Genomic DNA, 23791 nt, shown 5'->3' with positions numbered 1-23791 from the left:
GCACAAATACTGATAAAAATAAACAAAACTGTAAGTCTCTTTGGATAGAAACATCTGCCAAATGAGTAAATGTAAAAACAAAACTGAATTGAAGTAAGTATGTGGTTATCATATTACAAACAAGAAACTGCCATTGCTAATTATTAACAATTACAGTGTAAAAATAGGAAAAAGAAAACATTGCAAAGCTGTGTCCTGCCTTGTGTCTGAGTTTGACTTTCACATATAAAACACCTCTGAGTATATCAAATGTTCAGTGGAAAGAGATCTGGGCAGATGTTTAAAGGGCTCATTACAAGATGAGGATAATGGATTTTGAATACTGGTGAAAGACAATATTGATTAGAAAAAGCTGAGCATGTGGTTTTGTTTGTTTATATTCATGTACAGTATGTTGATGAAGTTTTCCTGGAATGTCATCTATTTTCAGATTCCATTGTGTTACTACAAATTCACTTTGCTTAATAAGAAGTAACAGTGTTGTTGGCTCTCAAAACATATACTTAAAAATGTTAAGACTGTCATTGGATTAGACACGGACATGGTAGATCTACTCGTATGTTAGAAGTGTTTGCAAAGGCAAGTGTTCTTAGTTGCATTCCATGTTTTTCACATCTGGTAGATCACATTGTCTTTACAAATATAAAAATCTAGCTGCTTTTGTGTTGTTTGTGTATGTGTAGTGTGTGTACTTTATATCATTGTTTCTATGTACGATAGGTGTGTGTGTGTGTGTGTGTGTGTGTGTGTGTGTGTGTGTGTGTGTGTGTGTGTGTGTGTGTGTGTGCAGTGCACATATGGATGTATGTTCTGATGCTCATTGTGTACAGTAGATGACTCTCTTTATCTCTTCTTGCTTAATAGTAGCCTAATAATAATCTCTCTGTCTGGGTATTTTGGAGACTTGTGCCCTGCTTGATCCATCGATATGAATTATCTGAAAGAGAAATGTAAAAACCAGTGGTTTATTCAAACAACCTCGGTTTTCCTGCCCTCAACATGGGATGCAAGTCTTGTTGGATTTTTGAGGCAGGGCTTCAGACCGCAAGTCTCAGAGTAACAGCTTGAAACTGAGAGAGAGAGAGAGAGAGAGAGAGAGAGAGAATGCAAGAAAAAACAGCAGCTGACATTGAGGAAATACCAGCACTGCTGTGATTTAACAGAAAATTCAGAGCTAATATTGCTGTTTTTGGGCAAATGTCTACTGAAGCGAACCTGTCCCCGTGAGGTAATGTTTGACTGAGAGTAAGTGAGACCAGACCGACGGAATCAGCAGAACCATTCCTTTATGGTAAATTTTTTATCCTTTTTAAATGTCCTTGGAATTTAGAAGGCCATCTGGAATCAATCTTTTGAGCCGTACAAAGTTGTATATTCGATCTGAAAACCATTGCAGCCTTTCTTCTGGTGGTTGTTTCATTTTGAGTCTGAAGTACGTGATCATGTGCTGCTTGGTTTTTATATTGAGAGAATATCAAGTGTGCAATATAGAAAAAATCACTTAGATCTGTAGAAATGAGACTTTAAGACAATACAGTGAATTAAAACAAGAGAGGGATTGTCCATTATGTCCTGATTAGCATGGTCAGCATACCAGGATTTGTATGGTTGGTAGAACCAGAAGTAAGCAGAGAGAGACCGATAAAGTTTACAGGAGAATCCTTTAAGAAGAACCACATATCAAAGCTTCTTGAGCATTTGTGTGTGTCAAATGTTAAGATGCTTTTTAATTTCTGCTGATAACTTGATTCAATGCTACTGTACAAGAGTTTACACCTGTTTATTATAATAATGCAAGATAAGCAAACGATTAAAATGTTTGTTTAAGCTAGCATTGCCTACACTCTAAAAAATGCTGGGTTATTTTCAACCAAGGGTTTGGTCAAATAGGGACAAACCCAGACCACTGCATTGATTTAACCCATTTTTGGGTACAATATTTAAAAATAACCCATAATATAGTTAAAATAGTTGAAAATAACCCAGCATTTGTTCAGTACAGTGTTTACTGTTGTCTACAGGGTTTAAATGTACTTTTTCAATCACCAGACAATTTGGCTAATACATTTTTAAGTTACCGGCCATTCAGAACTTCTACTAACCAAAATAAATAAATAATAATAACAATAATAAAATAAAAATAACCCGATTTACTGTGTCACATTTTTATTTATAAACATTTATTAGGATCTTATTATTATTTATTATAAAATCTGAATAGCATATTATTCAAAAAAAAATTGCCAACTCCTCCTTTCCTCTTTCATCCTGGTCCTTTTCACCAAAACAGTTTTTAAGTAAGCAAATCAACACAGTACAATGAACATCAAATAAAGCATCACGTCCAGTTTGCCACTTGGTATTAAAACTTCAGATTTTCTTCTCTTGATCTCCTAGGTTGTATGGGGTGTCTTTTTACGCTGGGGTTAGTAGTAACCCGGGCCCCAGCTAAGTACCGCTGTTCGAGTCTAGCATGACGTTTTTGTTTCGTAGTGACGAGTGTGTTCAAGTAAGCCAGAGATGTGCAGATGCTGTATTTAGTATAATATGATGACTTACGATTTAAGTATTTGCACTTAAACTGTGCCAGATTTGACTTGCATGAGCTTTACAAAGATATTAACGCCAAATTGGCAATAGATCTGGCAACGTTACCCCCCCCCCCACCACCACTAATTTGTATCCAAATTTGGCGGTTTGTCTGCTTTTAATTTAAAACCCTGTTTGTTTATTCACACTTTAAGGATAACAATAGTGTTACCTGTAACACTAACTATACAGTATAAGCGTCTCTACACACTCTTAAAATTGATGTGTTAAAAATTTACACAAAATATGTGTAAAAGGATTCTAACACATTTTTGTGTTGGAACTGACACATAATGTGTAAATATTATGCTTAACTGCTTACACAATGAATGTGTAAAACACGTTAACCAGTACACAATAAAATGAAATGCATAATTATTGTAGTTTAATGACGATTTATATTTAAACGAAGTAACATGAAAAATTTTGATATAAAACACTATATCCTGTCAATTTCATAAAAAAGTGATTTAGGCAGCGTGCACTGACACTGATTATCCTGTACTTTTGTTTGTTATAAAAACCAAATATCATATATAACACATTCCTTTATCAAGTATAAGATGTTTGTGCAACAGGAAATATACAAGCAAGTTCGGTCAAAAGCACAAATAAGTCTGCACTTCACCACAAAGTTAAATAAAAAATATAAAGTTTTACAATGCAACTTTGTTCTTAGTCAAAACGATTTGCCCAGGAACAGATAATATATTTATGAGACCAAAGATTGTCCATAAGACAGTACCGAAAATAAAATATATATAACACTGTTAACCACTACTAACACATTAACACCCAGCGGCCAGCGGTGATTTTCAGAAGGACTTGCCGAGATCAAGCTGCGTTGGGCGGGGTACATGAGCGCTAAGTACCCGTTGGTTGTCTGGATCAGAACTCCGAAAAAGTCGGGGCAGATTTTTTAATAAACGCTCTCTTTATAAACCGACCGCAAATTTGAACTTTTTATACATACATTATCGCCTAAAAAGCTTTTGAACATACACTTTGTGACACAATAAGAGTAATATTTCAAACATTATGCAGGCGTTCTCTTCCATTGGTGGCTGTCGTAAGTTCACACGAATCTGCTGATGACGTTTCACATGGACATACAACTACGCATTATTGTATTTTTAATTGAATTTTTTTCGTGGGTTATTTTTATTTCATTATTATGAAAATCATTATCATTATTATTGAGCCTTGGCTGGCAGTCTGTTTTGAATTTGTTTTATTGAAAAAACAAACACACAACGCATATTGTGTTGCGCCTGCGCAGTGACGTTCTTTTCCAACCGCCTTTCCAGTCAAGAGGTCAAGAATGTTCCTGTCTGCATCAGGTAAGAAATTAAATTAAAAATTACAGTTATAATATGATATCTATTTTTCATATAGTGTAAGAAACTTTCGTATTAATTGTGCAGGAGACTGTTAATTTAAACTTTATTATGGTAACGTTAAATGCTCGCTCGTTTTGCAAAGTTACGTTTGGAGATTCATGTTAACAGTCATTGTTTAATGAAAGGCACATTGGACTATGGGTTCGTAATATGTGTGACATTTGCTTGCAGCACTCAAGCGTGCCGCACAAGCCCTGAAAAGTGAAGCCAAAACGTCTCGATCGCCCCCCAGTGACCGGTCCCAGTATAGGTCATAAAGCCCGCCTCCCCATGTTATTCAATGGGACTTGAGACCAACTAAAAAAATTAATTACACTTCAATTATCTTTTTTCCGAAGCTGGTTTCTGTCATTTACTGTAGCTTTTATCACGCTGATGTAAATTCAAATGTTTGTTTTTAAAATAGGTTTGTGTTTAGTTAGTTATTTAATGATATAAAAACGGTGGGGTCACGTCATGATTGACAGCTGTGATATCGTGTGATATGCGCATTCTACGAGAGCGAGGGCGGGGTTTTGACTTCGCGCCTTCCCTTCCTGCTCACTACTGCGCATGACTGGTCCCGAAATCGCTATTGCGCAGACTCAAGACCCAAGATGTCAGCGCCATATCGGGCAACTGGCGGCTTCACTTTTCACCAATGGAAGAGAGCGAACAGGCGTCGTCCATCTTTTTTACAGTCTATGGCAGCACTGTAACGTAAATCGTTAACACCGTGTCCTAAATAGACGTGACACGCGGTAACGGGTTCCTTTTCAGTTTATGTCCTTACGTTATAGGACGGGTCATTATAAATTATGCCTTTCGATTATCGCAACGCCTCGTCGCGTTTGGTTAAGCACATGGTGGAACAGTATACACGTCACTGTACCTAACGTACTGTACACCTGTGAGCGGCATGACGAGACAAAAGACGGTAAAACTCATTATTAATCGGCGATGCTGTACATTCTGGATGATGCACAGCCACATTTTATAATACTGTTTTTTATTTTCGTGTCGCGCCGCTCGCGTTCAATATAAAGTTAGACAAGACGCAATGAATTACTGGGAGAGTAACGTTAGTGGTCTAATGGTAAGGGTCGAACTTCACGAACCTTTCACTGCTTGCAGTAAGGCTGAAGTGCTAACTTACGTGAATAAGATGGGTGTAGTTTTGTGCTACTAGCTGTAAAGTGTTTTTGCACTATTGAGTTATAAATACTGCCCAGTAATACTTAACTAGATGTAAATCACAATTCTTGTGTCAATGTTTGTTTGTAATCTTTTTCAGCTATCCATCTGAAAAAGAAAAGCTGGCACTCTCAAAGGAGATTTTGTTGTTGGATTATGGTCTCATTTGGTCAAAAAGAGGGACATGTACCGTAAGGATGCTTTTACATACTTCATTTATGTGTATGAAATTACTTACTTGACAATGTGTATAAAAACTGTACTTGACTCTAACTAAGTGCTATTTTTGCATTGATCATGATAGGAGCATTTTTTTTTTTTTTTGATGGGCCATCACACAGTGGATTTATAAAAATTAAATTACAGAACATCAGACGGTAGCTTCAACAGAGTTGAAGTGGGAGGAGATCATCAATAAAGAATGCCATTGACTAAACCTTCGGGCATCAAAGAAGATGGATACAGGTAATGACAAAATCACCAATTATTGGTGAAATCTTTAAGGAATATCCCCAATTTCTGGACATGCCAGTGTTTGTAATTTATTTAAAGGCGGAGTGCCCAATGTTTGAAAGCCAATGTTGATATTTGAAATCACCTAAACAAACACGCCCCTACGCCAATAGAATCTGGACCTTCTTTTAAAAGACCCGCCCCACACATACGCAACCTGGCAAGGATGTCGGTTAGTAGACACGCTCCTTACTGCTGATTGGCTATAAATGTGTTTTGGTAGTCGGCCCGTCTCCTTTTCCAAAGCGTTTTTCAAACATTGTGCACTCCGCCTTTAACTAGAGATAACTTTACACAAAGTGTTTCATAATTCCAATATTAATATTTCTTTTTAAATTCACTGAAGGGGGACATCAAGTTTTCCAGACTTACCGATGGGAAAGAAGAAATGGGAATGTGACAATTATTGAGAAACTCAGGGAAAAGCATCTTTAGAGAAGAAAATAGACATCAGACATTTATTGAAGAAAGCTGACAGTCAACATAATGGTATGATTTCCTATCTCTGTTCCAAATGTTTAATTTGGAAAATGAGGTTTAAAATGTAACATTCAAAGTACGATATAAAAGTAATCCTTTTTTAAGAATTTTTTCTCATTTATATTTTGCATGTGACCTGCATGTTTACTACACCCAGATGAGAGCTGTGTTATACAATGTTAAGGATACTCGTTCATCTTCTGCTGTGTGAATTCTGCTGAGTCAGTCCTGTGGGACTTGATGCCGGTAGGCTTTGTGACTCTAAACTTTATATAAAATAAGTCATTTTCATGCAACAACATTTTCTAAGGATGTTCATTGTTTCATTTGTGTAGGCTGGTACCAGTGTGACGTCTTTGCTTACTAAATGATCAAAGGGTGTCTGAAATCAGCTCAGCCACAGTTGGTTTACAACGGTTCTTCAGGACATGGAGGCCACTACGTAACTGTTGCAATGAACGATTCTTTTGCCTTTCCACCTGATGTTGACAATCTCACCTGTGCGGTACTGAAAGCAACTTATATCTTAAAATATATCAGTGCCCTTTGTTTTGCCTCAAAATGCACACCAGTAATGTTTTTTGTTGAAACCAGTTATATTTCCTAATTAAACTAAGGCCTAGTCCTGGATTAAGCTAATCCCCTGTGTGGGAAACCGCCCCTTAATGTTTTGTGACGGAAATTTCTTTAAATACACTTGTCAAGTTCATTTTAAGTATTTTTCTAAATGTAAGATAACATGTTAATGTTTCAGGACAAGTTAAATTTTTTTGATACTTGCATGTTGGAAACGATTTCAGACATTGTTCTATTCAACATGTTTAACACAGTTGCTTTTAAATTCAATTAATTATTTTATAAATAGTGTTTTAAAACGTATCAATGTAATGTATGTTTGAAGTAATTATACTTGCACTTACATTTATTTAAATTAGCATACATCTAGCAACATAAAGTGCTAGCATATTTTCATGCAAGCATTAATTGTCAAATATTTGTTATTTTACAAATAAATAGTTTGTGAACAATATTCAATAGTTGTCTGCTTGATTTCATAATTTAAAGTTTACAAATCATATGTTTTTTTTCTCTTTAATATTAAAGCTAAACAATTACTCGGTAACACACAGTTGTGTTAGATTAATAGAAAGTTACACATTTTTGTGTTGCATTTTATAACACATATTCTGTGTTAAATTTAACTCAACATGTGTTGTCCCTGCGCACACTCAGAACATTTGTAAAAAATAACACATGTTGTGTTGTTTTTAACACATTTGTTTTAAGAGTGCACCATCAGACGATTGCTTTATGGCAATTCGCCCATGCGCTACAGTAAATAATTTACCTTTAATGACATTAACTAATATTGTAGATATTCTTTAATAAAAACTTTTCAATTGTTTTGCCATTTAACATGTAAATATGTTCTTGATGCATTTACATCGGCTATATGGGTTTCACTTATCTTTAAACACTGAATCTTGTGTAATCTATCATCTTATTTATTGCTGTCGTAAGTATAGTGGAATAAAAACATGACAAAAGTCAACTGCAGCAGCACTGGAAACCTGAGGTAATGTTATGGACTAAAGATACAATACCTCAAGTCATTCTGTTGGTATAACTGTACACTATGTAGGTTTGATTTGTTATTTTTTTTAATTGATTGATTTAGGATTTTTAAGCAAAGATTTTGACTCAAGCCATACAAATGATTACTGTTACTAAGTTTTTTAACTTCATCTTAAGCAACTACTAATGTCCCAGAGTCGTATAATAAAAGAGTTACGACACTCACATAGACGTCCGTTGTAAGAATGGAATGCAGAAGTAACAGCGTGTCATGTAGTGACGCATAGTTCCAAACGCAGCACTGAAGCCCATTCATTTCAATGACACCTGCTGGTAAATCGATGAAATTACCGTTTCTCTTTACATTTTCAGACATTTTATGAATATAGTCAACAGTGATATTTTATGATCTCTGCTGTAGGTAATGATTATCGTTAATAATAACTAGTACAAATTTTATATTTTAATGAGTTGTGTATAATGTGTGAATAATATAGATTTAATGGTTTAATATTTTATTACTGGTGGCCATCTACTTTATACTTATCTTTTTTTATATATTACGAGTAACACTAGGGGGCAACAGCGACAAGCTAAATGCCTTATAAGAAAGTCACACTGCTTCACAATGCTGCTATGTGTTTCATTGTATTTGGAAGTAATACGAGTGATGTATCCTCGAAAATCATGTATAATTATATTAACATTTAATGTCTACTATAAATACAATTAAATATGAATGTAGTGTGTTTCTGTTATGTTTCACTGTTACAAATAACCGCGTTGGCGATCTTTTTTGTGATTTTAATATAGTAAAAGTGTAGGAGTTATGTTTTTAGCAGATTGATAGCCATTTATATAGCCATATTTTTGCTACAAAAATAAAAGATAAACTGTGTTGCTGTAGTTGGTATAGATAACCACAGTTATCTTTGGGTCATCATTAACTGTTTATCTTTATTAACTGATTTACTGTATTTCCATCACTCCCTAGTAAAAAAAAACGTTATAAACATAGTAAGTATAGTGATCAAATCACATTACAAGCTAATATTTACCTAAAATAGCTGAAAACCTATGCAAACAGATTGACAGCACTGCTTGGTTTGGAACTGTAGAACTTTACATGAATCACGTGACCACGCGGCGGCGAGATCAAAACGTTTCGTAACTCTCTTATTATACGACTCTGTAATGTCCTAGTAACTAAGATCACTCTAGCAAGCATACAGAAAAAATAACATCTGAGAAATAAAAAAGCAAAACCTTGCAGTGTTTCAACTGACATTGTACGTGTATTAGGCTACTATATTAGGTTTTGAAAATATATCATGTCAAAAAAAAAGGAAAAAAGGAAAATTGGTAAAACTAGAATTTATTTGGAAAATAAAAAAGTTTTATAAAAGCGGGGTGCTGATATGATATGCTGTTCATCACATATGAACCCAAACAGCAGAATGCTTTCGCTTCTTGTAAGCAAAGTAATGCTGATAATAAGTTACTGAGTAGCTAATAATGAGAGCTGTTCCTGATCCTGTTCACTGAGTTTCAGTTATGTCCAGAATATCTCGCTAAACTTTACAGTTCAACTAGAGGCCTAAAGTATCATGATTCTGCCCTCTTGTCCTTGTTCTACTCTAGTTTTGAGGCAGGATCATGACAGGCCCATGTTTTGTGTGCTAGCACATGGCCTTTTGTTTGGGCTGTGTGCTTGCGTGTCTCGTCTCCTGACCCCGCCCCCCTCGTCTCTTTGTTAATCATCAGCTGAGTCCCAATTCGCCTACTTATACTATGACCTAAAAGTATGTACTGTTTTTGTGAGGAAAACGTACATACTTTTGAGTGTGTAGCAAAAGAGTATGCACGTTCTGGTACATACTTCGATGACGTCATGCAACGTGAACGAAAACGTGGTTGCCAACTTACGCACACCACGACTGTTAACAATATTTCATTCATTCTTATAACTTATGTACAATATAATTCTATTTACTATTCCCATCTTTTTTCCTCATCGTTTTTTTTCACAATACATTTTACAATGTGTTCTACCAAAGTGAGGAGTGAAACAGAGCATCATTAGAACCAAACGCAGGTCATTTGGGAGGCGGGTGGTTCTGACGTTCATGTGCAATGTGTGTAACGAAAGCTATTTATTTTAAAGTCAAAATATTTAAAGTGCATACTATAACTATTGTTTAACGTATTTTATACTTAATTTTATACTTATGTATATAACTCAAAAATACCCAGATGAAAATGAACCATGCTTTTACTATAGTAAAAGTGTAGTAACCATATTTCTTTCGTTGGACTAATAAAGTTAACATTTGTACAGCCACAGTATTACTACAAATATGCAAGAGGGTCAGTGTGGTTAAGCTCCTCCCTCATGCAGGCAATGGGTTGTGGGCAATATTAGCCGTTAGAGTGTGCATTGATCTGCACTTTGAATTCTAACCGGAAATAGTAGACCATCCGGGTATCTTTGGGATACTAATTTCAACATACTACCATTTGGGACGTACTAATTCTAGTTTCGAATACTATTTAGGACGGATAGTATGCAAATTGGGACTCAGCAATCCTTTCATTGTTTGATCATTGTCACCTGTTCCCCTCTTGATTTGCTCCTTTATTTAATGTCCTCGTGTTTGCTGTCCTGTGCTTGTTCGTTTTATACCTTTCATGTGAGAAGTGTGCTCTATTGTCAAGTCCAAGTCTAGTGACCTTTTTGTGTAGTTTATATTCAAGTTTAGGGTTTGATCTGTCTAGTGTTAAGTATCTTGTTTATGTTGTTTGCCCCCTCGTGGGTGTTTTCCTGTTTTTGTTTGTTAATAAAAGTGTCTTTTGTGTAACTGCTGCCTGTGCTTGGGTTCTGTCCTCTTTCTTGATTCCTGACAAAGTTTATGCCTCAACTAAAAGAGACCTGGTAATATATATCTAGACTGAACCTGACCCATTTATTATTCCTCCAGTTAAACTGCCAAAAATGATGGTCCTAAGCCAGTGGCTCCCAAACTTTTTCAGCCTGCGGCCCCCCTTGTGTACGGTGCATCCTTCGCGGCCCCCCAAAGAAAATTTGTGACAAAAAACTGTTCTAAAACTCAACATTTTAATAAAAAACATTAAATTATACAAAAAAATAGTGCTTTTGGTTAGTAGCCTTATTTTTTTAGATTTAATTACACAGAATTCACGATAAATGAATGTATCTCATAAAACTGGGGCCCCCCTGGCACCATCTCGAGGCCTATGAGTTTGAAAACCACTGTCCTAAGCTATCACTAGGCAGTACCCTTTGAAGAGGTCCTAATATGTACTATTTACTGTAGGTACAGATATGTACACATTTGGAAACAATATTCTTCTGAGATACTAAAATGAACTCATTAGGTGCAAAGGTTTAGTTTTGGAAAGGGTACCGCCCCAGTGACAGCTAGGGACCATTTTACGAGTATACAAATGTACTGTATGTAAGTTTGTTTGGATTGTGTATATTTGTGTGCTTATCTGTCAGATAATGTTTAATGAAGTCTTGTCAATATTTGTCTATTTGTGATATCTTTCAGGTGCGTGGTCATCCAGAGCCCCAGGTGTGCTGGTTTCGGAATGGGAAGTTGTTGATAGCTGGAGATCGATACTCCATGGAACAAAGTGCTCGTGGAAACTTCAGTTTGCTGGTTCAGGAGGTCAAGAATGATGATGGTGGAGGTTACACTTGCAAAGCGGTCAATGATGGTGGAGACTGCCAAGTTACAGTGGAGATTATTGTGGAAGGTACAGCTCAATGGTAACAGGTCAATGTTAAGGTGATGGAATAAGAAAACGAGAATCTATGAGAATGTCTTTATACAAAGCTACAGGGAATGATGGCACAGTGGGGAATCTCAACTACATTTATGCTTTCATTTCTGATGGGACAATATAATAAAATGATTTGTTTACTTCTACCCGAGGTCCTGCTTGAGGTTTGCCAGTTGAAAAATCTAAAAAATTTCACCCCAAAAAATTATCTTTTTAAACCTTCTATTAATGGGAAACACATAAAAGTATTATAGACCGTTTCAGCAGTAACAACATAAACAAGCGGCTGTCGCGGTCCGCATGAACTTCCGGTAAACTCCGCTAAGAATAAATAAAAATAAAGTTCTTTAAACATAGTTTATTTATATGACAAGCAAAAAAACAACACATAGATTACCTAGGAAACCAAAACATTTGTTATTTTCGACGAGGCATTTATTCAAGATATCAGTGTAGCAACTAGTCAGACCATTAAAAAAAATGAAACCGGAAGTAAGGTTCGGATCCAGACGTGTATCACGTGCGTCCGATGAAACCGTCTATACTCCTCTTTTCTATAGACACTCAAGGTTTGCAGTAAATAATACCAAAAATATTGGATTCTTGTATGGTACAGTACACAACCATATACATCATATACAGCAGAGTTTTTCAAACGTTACGATGGCAAGGATCCTTAAATGTGATGAACCTTATGCAAGGGACCTCCGTCCTAAAATATATATACCCTAAACTTTGTAAGTTGAAAAAGCTTAAGTTGATAGAGGACATGCACTATTATTATTTTTGCTTGCTTGTTTTCTCGTGATCACGACTTAATTTCTCGTGATCTCGAGATAACAAAAGTTGTTTTCTCATGATCACAACATGATAATCCAAATGTCATAATGTAATTTCCTGTCCATAATATTTAGTGTATTCTGAAGTGGACTGCTGTTACCACACATGTAGCTAATGTGTAGCCGATAGATTTAATAAAAGAAGTTGGACGGTTCTTGTTCGTGAATTTAGGGGCCATCGCTAAAGTAATACTGTACATGTTTTTCTATCTTCAATAGTATTTAACAGTTTATTTAAATAAATATCAAAAATCTAAAAAGTGCTAATTATAGCTGACAACCACATAAACACGTTGGTTTTTTGACTGTTTGTTGACTTTAAGTCATTCCATATAAATTCTGTTAAAAGTAGAAACGTGTATATTATTGAGTAACTTAAAGACGGTCCCTAAATTCACCACTGTAAAATTGTAAATATTGACAAATTTATTTCAGCTTGAGCGAATCTCTGATCCAAGTAAAATCTAATTTGTTCATCCATGCTAATTTATCAAAATATGCTTTTGCTTTTTACAAACAAAACAACACGTTCTATCGAGTACACGTAAACTTTAATCACATCTCAAGAATACAACTTTTGTTATCTCGAGATCACAAGAAATTAAGTTGTGATTACGAGAAAACAAGCAAGCAAAATAATAATAGTGCATGTCCTCTCTCGACTTGCGTAGTTTTTTATGTGATGCCAATTGAATACATTTTTAAGTTAATCAGACTTTCACTTTTTACATTGGTTATTTTGATTTTATGAAGACAGCATATTATTTGGCTGCTATATAGTACAGATTTTTTTTTAGATTTTTCAGACATAATCGATAAATCACAATTTCTGTGATTCCCATAGATTCCCACATTTGTGTTATTCCATAGTTTAACTGAGTTTGCTGTTATTTTAAAATGTGTAAAAAATAAAGGTAAAGTTATACCTTAAACTTTTAAAAAGTGATCTACATTTATACAGATTACACTACAGTGCATTCCTCTCTACGTAATCCAAAATGTAGATTTTACTTCACACTGTGTTTGTGACTAAATACCCGTGCAGTCAGAGTGCAGATTCACAGCTGTGTCTGATTTATAGCCTAATAAATGTTTAATAAACTTCCTCCAGCATTACAAAACACAAACATATGGAGGTATGCAAGTTTTTAACAGCTTGCAGCATGATAACATTGCATTTTTACAGATAACGGCATGTTTAGGATTAAAGGAGATGTGTTATTTTAGTTTCTAATGAGTTCTGTGTGTTTATGAATGCTACGTATACTTTATATCTGGTTTGGAGATGTATGCATAATTATTTCCATTCCACACAGGAAACACCAGGAGGAAATACAATGTTCCCACCTCCATTAGAGCAGGGTAAGCTATATACAGGCCACTCCTGCACACCACAAAATCATTAAATCTTATCAATTTAAACTGTAATATGACAGATCTTATACCGTATGTGTATGTATTATTCTTACAGTTAATAAGATTAGATCTGTAATAAAGTTATAGCACTGTTTTTAGGCTTGTGAATGTACAGAATGATATATTTCCTATTTCTCTTTTCTGTCCTCAGTGGATCTGTGGGTGTTTCAGCATTAGAGAATAGACCTAGTATCTGGGGTGAAAGCCCCCCAAAGTTTGTGACTAAACCTTCTCGCCTATATCTCAAAGTTGGACAAAGCGGCAAGTTCTCAGCCAAGATCACAGGACGACCACAACCGCTGGTGCAGTGGTATAAGGTGCTATGAGCAAGACACGACACTCTATATAGTCTATTATGTTAAGATCCCAAGTGCTTGACCCGTTTGGGCTTCAAGACAGAGCAGGTTAAGGTCAAACACAGTGTTAATGTATGTTCTCTGTGTTTCCTGTGTCAGGGAGAAGAGAAGATCCAGACATCAGATCACTATAACATGTTTGAGCGTTCAGGAATGCACTTCCTGGAGATCTGTCATGTGTGTACAGAGGATGCAGGCATCTACACCTGCCTGGTGGCCAACAATGCTGGCAAAGCATCTGTGACTGCTGAACTCATTGTTCAAGGTATGTTCTAGATGCTGACAGGATAATAACTGCTACAGCAATAAACAAGAATCCCAAGAAGTTGCTAGCCTCACAGTTTTCCCTAATATGTTTTCTTTTGTTGTTCTGTCGTAGGTACAGACACTGAAGCAGCCGTGTAAGTTCTTTTAATTGCCCAGATACATTTACAAGAGTATTTGATAAAAGGGTCCACTTGGCGGCCATTTTTCGGCTAGCTCATCTGCTACAGGAAAGGTCTTACATCTCTAGCCCGTATGAAAAACAACTAAAATTATAGTAAAACTGTGGGACAAAAAATAGTATTGACAAATTTGGAAATGACAACACATTTGATTTTTCTGTTCTGTCTTTTAACAGTGTGACCAAACCATCTCACAATCTTTCGAAATCTTCTGTGACCAGGCACAGTACTAATGGACTGGGTGCTGAACAGAGACCTTCAAACATGTCAATCCAGACAGTAACCATGGAAACACACACGGCACCATCCAGTACCGCTATAGCAAGCATCCTAAATGTGACCGGAACAGAGGAACCAAAAAAAACATCGCCTCGATCTTCACAACCTATCAGTAAACCCACAGATAACAAATCACTAGTTGGTAAAAAGATGTCAAACTCTGTCAGCATAAGCAGTCGGAATATCATAGATAGAGGGTCACGTGACGTAAAGAGAGATTTGGATGACTTAAGCGCTCCCGGACAGACACCTGAACCGTCCCCGGTGAAGTCCAGCAGAGAGACGAGCAAAGACAGCAAGATGGATGTCTTCGAAACCCTGCCCAGTTTTGATTCTCAGCCTCACAGCCAAGAAGTCATGCAGGGTGAAAAGGTCACGTTCAGATGTGAAGGTCAGTGCATGTCATCTGCACTCCCACCATCACTGTGTTAGAGTACAGTACATGAAGATGACGCCAAACTGCATGGAGAATTGCTTCGTTCGTAATGTTATGCACAGTCAATCTTCAGACACCGACACTATATTGTATAATTATGCATCATTCAAAGTGGTCAACTATTATATCTTAGATTAACAGATGTCAAGAGCAATACTGTACTTTGATGCACTTCACAACTTGGCTACATAAAATAATCTTTTTATACATACAAAACATTATGGTAAGTACCATTGTATAAAAGCAATAAAGTACAAGAGGCTGTGTATATTGTCCACTGTTTAGCTGTCACTTTAGCGTGGCATATGAGTTTTTGCTTATTGCAGTACATATTATACATCTGAATGGGGTTCAAGTGATTACAATATGGACTAAGCACCATTCATACCCATTCATGTTTTGTCCTAGGGTTTGTAAATCAGTTATGTTTGTCTGTTTGTGGTCTCTCAGTGTCTGGGTCACCATTACCATCAGTGAGTTGGCTGAAGGATGGAGTTCCTCTGGGTCAGAAAGCAGGCATCAGCATGCGACAGGAGGGCCATCAACACTTTCTGTGTCTGAGGAACGCTCGCATAACAGACACAGGACAGTATGGCTGCTCTGCCATCAACAAAAAAGGAAAGACTACAATCCACTGGAGTCTGACAGTTAAAAGTAAGAGTTCAGCAATATTAACACATCAATCAAACATATAACTACGGCTGTCAATCCTTTGAAATAGTAATCTAAAAATATTTAACTTGTGATTAATCGCAACTTAATCACACATTTATATCTGTTCTATATGTACCTTTAAAGGATTAGTCCATTTTCTTAAAAAAAATCCAGATAATTTACTCACCGCCATGTCATCCTAAATGTTGATGTCTTTCTTTGTTCAGTTGAGAAATTATGTTTTTTGAGGAAAACATTCCAGGATTTTTCTCATTTTAATGGACTTTAATGCACCCCAACACGTAACAGTTTTAATGCAGTTTAAAATTGCAGTTTCAAAGGACTCTAAACGATCCCAACTGAGGTATAAGGGTCTTATCTAGCCAAACAATTGTAATTTTGGCAAGAAAAATAAAAAATATGCACTTTTAAACCACAACTTCTCGTCTTCCTCTGGCTGTGTGACGACCCAGCGCGACCTCACGTAATTTCGTAATGCCATCGAAAGGTCACGAGTTACTTACATGAAATGCACATTTGCGGACCATTTTAAACAATAAACTGAAACATTAATTAGTATCATTCAACATACAAAAATGTCCGAACGGTCCTCTTTCTCCACACTTGTAAACACTGGAGCATAGTTTTGATACATCATCCGTGACCTCTTGACGTGATGACGTATTACGTGAGGTCGCGCTGGTGCGACACAGGACTGGAGGAAGACAAGAAGTTGTGGTTTAAAAGTGCATATTCTTTAATACTCTAATCACATGGGCATGGACAAATATAGATACTAAATGCAAATATATGTTTCTTTTAGTGTAAGAGAGAAAATTATTTTTAAGAAAAAAAAATCTGTTGTATTCACAGAAGCATGTTAACAGATGGCAACTTCTGTATTTATGCTCTTTTTAATGGATTGCCAAATGGATTGGTATTTAGATGTATTTTTATTCATTCATTCAATTATCACAGGTCTATTTTGTAAGCACAAAACTAGTGATGGCATAAAGGTGATTAAAATATTTAAAAAAAAAGTTACCAAATACTGTAATATTATAATGTTAGCCTTCCTTTAATACAAATAAACGTTTTAATCTAAATCTTAATTTTTATGTTAAAGTCATTATTCATTTAAATGTACTGTATTAGTCTGACAGTGCCACCTATTGTGAAAACTAAATGTTGCACTTTCAATTTAAATGCTGGTTTATTTTTTCATGTGTGTGTGTTTTATAGGTGTAAGGGTGGAGGGTAAGTCCCCGGTGTTTAGCTCTACTCTGACAGATTGTTCAGTATCTGAAGGACAGGATTTTTCCCTGCATTGCTCAGTAGAAGGCAAACCCCAGCCTGAGGTCTCCTGGCTACTCAATGGTAAGATGACATACTGCAGGTTTGCTGTAAGTTTAAGTGTAACAAATCCACCTGTTTCGTATTACACACAAACTGATAAAATTTGCTCTTAACTTGCTTATCATGTGCTTTTATTGACTTAATATTACATTTTTCAATTAAAAAAAATCAATATGTTAACACAAATAGATTTTTGTCAACAAAATAAGTGTATACATGTAGATATACACCTTCAGATGTACGTAAAATAGTGGACCAGATATAATGAAGGACAAAACTAAGGCATCTGTGTGTCATCTTTATTAAATGAGTGAAATATAAGATCTTATAAGATATAGTCTGATATTACAACATTAGCACAAGACATCTTTCATATCCAGCAGAGGGCTACAGTGTTGCAAATTTATATAAATTATATAAAATATATTATATAGGCACTTATTTAGACAAGACCCATGATGCACATACGTTTACATGATGAGCTAAACATATATTTTGAAATGATAAACCACACACATGAGGTGCTAAATACATGTTGTGACGAGCTTCACATCGTGCGCCCTCAAAAAGAAGTCACTGGCCGCCACTGATGCTGATAAAAGTGTATAATGCACATCTATATAAGCAACAGGGTATAAGTTAAACACACACACACAAACACAAGTATCAAAAGACTATTGCATTCACTATAGAAACGCTGAAAATCTCTGAGATTTCTGGTGAGTTTGACTTTGGGTTGCTCTGTAAATCGGTGAGCCACAGCAGGGGCCACTGAGCAAATATGAGACCTTGCAACCATATAAAGGCAAAGCATGCATCACTCAGCCTGATATATTACACACAGATGGACTTGGCAAGTGTTTGCACTGGAAATCAGACATCTAAAAAAGAGAACATAAGTGAACTGCATCTGTGTGGACATATTTTACAATCCCTGGAAATAGAAATAGTAAAACATATTCTGTTGTATACAAAAGCCTTAGGGAAATATGGGATTTCCAAGTATACAGTGAATTTGCATACTGTGCACAGTGTACATGCATTATATAAATAAATAAATAAATAATATGCTATTACAAACATTGAAGTAGAAAATGTATTCACATCATTGATATGCTGATTATTGTCATTTACTGTCACTGATACTGTTATTTCTTTCTTTCTCTCTGTTTTCAGAAAAGCCTGTTCAATATTCATACACTTTGTATGAGAATGGTAAATGTGAGCTGAGAGTTCAGTCAGCAGTGATGGAGGATGCAGGTGTTTATTCTTGTGTAGCAGTGAATGATCACGGCAGAGCTGTATGTTCAGCCTGTGTGCTGGTTAAAGGTAAGACACACACACACACACACACACACACACACACACAAACACCCTTCTGCATTTACCACTACCCAGGTCATTCACATTAGCACTTCAATATTTCAAAGTAGCTTTGATTTTTGTTTCAAAGGTGTTTTATGCACATCAGCCTGAAAATATATTGAGACACTTAAAGAGCACCAATGGTCCTTTGGTGTGTAAGTGTGTATTAGTACATGTTACTAAAATGCAATAGTTACATAACCCAAAGTAAACAATGACGCAAGTTATCGTCTCCAACCTAAATCTTTTTTGACTACAACGAACACATGGATTGTAGGCAACAGTTTACTTCCTGGGATTGGTGATGTAGACAAGACCGACATTATCATAACTCCTCCCGCTTCGGACTCACAGCCTGTAAGTTAACTCCTGTTAGCACTGCATTGTGAGCGAATCTTTCAAACATGGTAAGGAGCAACACATTTCCTTCTGACGTCAGAGGTATTCAGACCAATCATAACGTACAGATTAGCTGGCCAATCAGGGACACAGAGCTTTTCAAATCCGTGCGTTTTAGGCAGATAGTGAAATCTAGAGCTACAAAAATGTACGGTATGTGGAAAATAATGTGCTTTTAACCATAAACCACGCAAACACATTGTATTATACCTAATACACAAAATAACGTTGTTTTTTTAGCAATGAAATAGGTGCTCTTTAAATTGCTCTTAAAATATATAATCTTTGTTATTGCATTAGATGACAACATGTGTAATATTTCACTGTATTGTCAATCAATATTTACATGATATTACCATTAGAGCACAGATCTTGCAGAAATAGATGCAGTTTACAGAATGTTAAAAAGTTATTTATGTTTATTCGTTGTATAAGTATTTTTTATCAACATTCAGAAGCTATTGTACCTGATATACAGTATCTGGGTCTATAACTAAATTAAATTTCCAAATTATAAAACCAAATCCAGAGAATTCAACATCCTTGCCAACAATAAGCATTTCCCACCAAGCATACAGTCACATCTCTCTTTGTGTTGCTCTGGGTATTTTCCATACCGAAACAAGCAGATGAGTGGAATAGTTACTTGAAAATTAAATATTTTCATATCAGTCTGTCAAACGTCCCAAATACATTTCATCACCCAGACTGTTACATGAGTGCAAGTTTCTGAGAGATACATTTCCCTTAACATGCAGACTGCAGAATGAGTTTGGTCTGTGTTTCTGTGATACTGTATGTGAATTTCATGCAGTGTTTTTACAAAGAGTTATTTTAGGGTCCTCGGGCTTAGAGAAACATCTGCTCTCTGTGTTGAAGGCTGTGAGTTTTTCTAATGTGTTCAAGTGGGTTAAAAATGTAAAATACCAATCTTTTCCCACACACTGTTATGGCTGGGGTTGATCTGAATCTCAGAGGACAACATGAAGAGGACAAGAGAAAAGACAGAGTCTCCCTTGGAAATTACCAGTGGTTGTACAGCGTTTTCACAAAATACATACTAATGGAAATATGCCATTTTTTTATAGAACAGCATAGTATTGGTCTCTCCACTCGTGAAGTATGTAACTAATACTGCTAAAAGGGCTACTACGGTGAATCAGCAATGAGGGCTTCAAAATAACCTAAAACTATAAAATTCTGAGATGCCATTTAACAGATGCATTTATCCAAAACAACTCACAAAACATTTAGTATTATTAAACTAACTTCTAAAACAATATAGTTGTTGAATCTTTAGCATGAAAGCATACCTCATTATAAAGAACTTTCACTTCACTTTCACTTTCTTGCAGCACTGATCATGCATATACGGTATATATATATATATATATTAGATAAAAGTCCCGATAAGGTCTAAACATCTTATATGTACTTTAGTATTTGAGAGCAGTATGGTTGGGGCATCTTTGTATAACACGCCTTTCATATCGCATTTTTCCATGAATCCCCACCTATCTATTAAACTTCAGATGCATTATCTAACTGTAACATGCTTAACAGATGTATGCTTGATCCTTTTTTGCTCCAGTCTGTCACAATTAGACTATTGTGTCTGTATGAAGAATGCAAGTACAGGAAAAGAGGCTTTATAGGCACCTTATATTGATAGAGAACAATAAAAGATGTTTTGTGTAAAAATAAACCTGATTTATTTAGTTCAAAATACTCAACACTTGTCTTTCCAATAAAGCTTGTCCATGTGCTGTGCAAAAGCCCTGACAGATAATTGACCTTTGTTTTATGCAACACCATATCATTTTAATAATCGTTTTCTGAGGCGCCACCATTGATCTTTGACAAATATTTAATTGAGAGTGCAATAAGCTTGGAGACACCTACTCATTTTTTAAAACATTTATGACTATATTTATGTATGTATACACTCACCTAAAGGATTATTAGGAACACCAAACTAATACTGTGTTTGACCCCATTTTGCCTTCAGAACTGCCTTAATTCTACGTGGCATTGATTCAACAAGGTGCTGAAAGCATTCTTTAGAAATGTTGGCCCATATTGATAGGATAGCATCTTGCAGTTGATGGAGATTTGTGGGATGCACATCCAGGGAACGAAGCTCCCTTTCCACCACATACCAAAGATGCTATATCTGGTGACTGTGGGGGACATTTTAGTATAGGGAACTTATTATCCAAGAAACCAATTTGAAATGTTTCAATCTTTATGACTTGTTGCATTATCCTGCTGGAAGTAGCCATCATATTATGGGTAAATTGTGTTCATAAAGTGATATACATGGTAAGAAACAATGATCATGTAGGCCGTTCCATTTAAACCCAATTGGCACTAAGGGACCTAAAGTGTGCCAAGAAAACATCCCCCACACCATTACACCACCACCACCAGCCTGCACAGTGGTAACAAGGCATGATGGATCCATGTTCTTATTCTGTTTACGCCAAATTTTGACTCTGTCATCTGAATGTCTCAACAGAAATTGAGACTCATCAGACCAGGCAATATTTTTCCAGTCTTCAACTGTCCAATTTTGGTGAGCTCGTGCAATTTGTAGCCTCTTTTTTTCCTATTTGTAGTAGAGATGAGTGGTACCCGGTGGGGTCTTCTGCTGTTGTTGCCCATCCGCCTCAAGGTTGTGCGTGTTGTGGCTTCACAAATGCTTTGCTGCATACCTCGATTGTAACGGGTGGTTATTTCAGTCAAAGTTTCTCTTCTATCAGCTTGAATCAGTCGGCCCATTCTCCTCTGACCACTAGCATCAACAAGGCATTTTCACCTACAGGACTGCCGCATACTGGATGTTTTTCACTTTTCACACCATTCTTTGTAAACCCTAGAAATGGTTGTGCGTGAAAATCCCAATAACTGAGCAGATTGTGAAATACTCAGACCGGCCCGTCTGGCACCAACAACCATGCCACGCTCAAAATTGCTTAAATCACCTTTCTTTCCCATTCTGACATTCAGTTTGGAGTTCAGGAGATGGTCTTGACCAGGACCACACCCCTAAATGCATTGAAGCAACTGCCATGTGATTGGTTGATTAGATAATTGCATTAATGAGAAATTGAACAGGTGTTCCTAATTATCCTTTAGGAGAGTGTACAGGTATGTATGTATGTATTTACTGGTAACGTAGCTATAAATCAGTCAACCTTTCTTTTCGTTTTAATGATGCCTTGACGTCTTATTTATTTGCATGCGTTTGTGAGTCTGCTGTGTGTTCTCTAAACAAATTTCTCAGTTAAGTTTTTGGTTTATAATGTATTTCAGGTAAAATTGATTACCTGTGTTGTTCTCCAGCTAAGTCAGGTGTGAAGAGGTCTTCTGCTCCTCCTGTGGCTGATATAAGAAGACCCTCAGCTCCAGTGTTCCTCAGAGGTCTGCAGGATCTCAGAGTCATGGATGGCAGTCAGGTCACAATGATTGTGGAGGTGACTGGTAAGACTGCTTTTTGAAAATAATTTAAAAATAGATTTCATTTACAATTTTGAATGTATATACATTTGTATGCATATATTGGTGTCAGCCTTTTTGTGCCAAAAATCTGTAATCTGTAATGTTAAGTGCAAATAAAGGAATTCATCACTGTAGAGAGATTCAAAACTGGAGCATGGGTCTAATGAACTGCCTAAAGCCTGGTGCACACTCTGAGATTTCAGGCAGGATTTAGCTTTCTGGGACAAATTTTGAAATCCTAAAAGATTCCTGGAATCATAGACTAAAATCTGCCGTTTTTGATCGCTAGTTTGACATGTTCACAGACAGCCGATTAATGACCGCTGCGATCAAAATTACCCTCCGACAAAATTCTGTCAGTGTCACAGACACAATCCTGCTGTGTGCCATCTCCCTACGACAACCGGCAAATCAAGAACCAATAGAAGCACAGAACCCGATGACGCAATTAGTGCCGCGACAACAACAAATCAACAGAGACAAATGTCAAAAAGAGCCAGGTAGACTGTACAGCAGGAGGAGAAACTTGTGAAGGTGTTATGGAGAGATAAAGACGTGTACAACGTTTCATCGCCACTGTAGCCTACCATGATAGGATAAAAAATGAAGCAGCCTGGAGAGAAATCACGCTGGTAATACAAATGCCAGGTACTCGTCTCCTTTGTTTTTTCTTCTTTTTATGCTCGAGACAAGTCATGATTAAAATGAATGGATGGTAGATGTTGTTTCGGTTTGCTAGCCTTTGCTTCAGTGTGTGTTTGTTTGCCGATTGATGATGTAAAACTTTCTTTGTGTGTGTCCGATTTTTAAAAGTCTTTAAACTCGTAGAGTCTGACATTGATGGAAACTGAGATCAAACAGTGTGACATGGACTTAACTACGATCTTGATCGCACAGCGTGGCAAGCAACAATCCTAAAGGACTATTTAAAATCGCACAATTTATACTGGGCTTAAGCTGCAACAAAGCAAAAGCCACAGACTTACTGTGGGTTCACACCAGATACGAGTTCAACGATTTGCGCGAGTAGATTACATACAAAGTCAATACAAAGACGCGATCGCATTCTCGCGTGGGCCGATGCGAATGACGCGATATGGGCGGCCCGTTTGCCGCAAAAAAACACTTTAACTTTAGTCTTTGACATGAATTTACTTAATCAATATTAAAGCTTAAAATCAATGTTATATTTGCACACAATGTTCTT

The 23791-nt window shown here is 36.4% G+C and overlaps 1 protein-coding gene and 1 long non-coding RNA gene across 6 annotated transcripts in view; both read left to right on the top strand.

Moving 5' to 3' along the window:
• Window positions 1–23791, top strand: part of mylka (myosin, light chain kinase a) — a 113584-nt gene that overhangs the window by 41438 nt on the left and 48355 nt on the right. For 2 of the 3 annotated variants that reach the window (XM_055214865.2, XM_055214864.2), the window contains exons 3-12: window positions 11303–11510; window positions 13693–13738; window positions 13944–14109; window positions 14248–14413; window positions 14528–14549; window positions 14771–15264; window positions 15760–15963; window positions 17206–17340; window positions 18496–18648; window positions 22429–22566. In XM_055214865.2, coding sequence (XP_055070840.2) covers window positions 11303–11510; window positions 13693–13738; window positions 13944–14109; window positions 14248–14413; window positions 14528–14549; window positions 14771–15264; window positions 15760–15963; window positions 17206–17340; window positions 18496–18648; window positions 22429–22566 — 1732 coding nt within the window. Of the gene's footprint in view, window positions 1–1147; window positions 1292–11302; window positions 11511–13692; window positions 13739–13943; window positions 14110–14247; window positions 14414–14527; window positions 14550–14770; window positions 15265–15759; window positions 15964–17205; window positions 17341–18495; window positions 18649–22428; window positions 22567–23791 lie in introns of those variants that run through there. The other variant, XM_055214866.2, reaches the window with a different exon arrangement.
• LOC129438461 (uncharacterized) lies at window positions 2795–7172 on the top strand. Of its 3 annotated transcripts, XR_012358225.1 has the most exons (6): window positions 2795–3929; window positions 5263–5353; window positions 5467–5627; window positions 6022–6164; window positions 6313–6401; window positions 6491–7172. It is a non-coding gene; the product is annotated as an uncharacterized lncRNA (long non-coding RNA). The 3 variants fall into 3 exon arrangements; XR_012358224.1 differs by having other exon boundaries at window positions 5263–5627; XR_012358223.1 differs by lacking the exon at window positions 2795–3929 and having other exon boundaries at window positions 4682–5627.

This window comes from Misgurnus anguillicaudatus, chromosome 17 (genome assembly GCF_027580225.2).
Source record: "Misgurnus anguillicaudatus chromosome 17, ASM2758022v2, whole genome shotgun sequence".
Taxonomy (NCBI): domain Eukaryota; kingdom Metazoa; phylum Chordata; class Actinopteri; order Cypriniformes; family Cobitidae; genus Misgurnus; species Misgurnus anguillicaudatus.
Note: the sequence above shows the minus strand (reverse complement) of the source record. Positions and strands in the feature narration are given on the sequence as shown.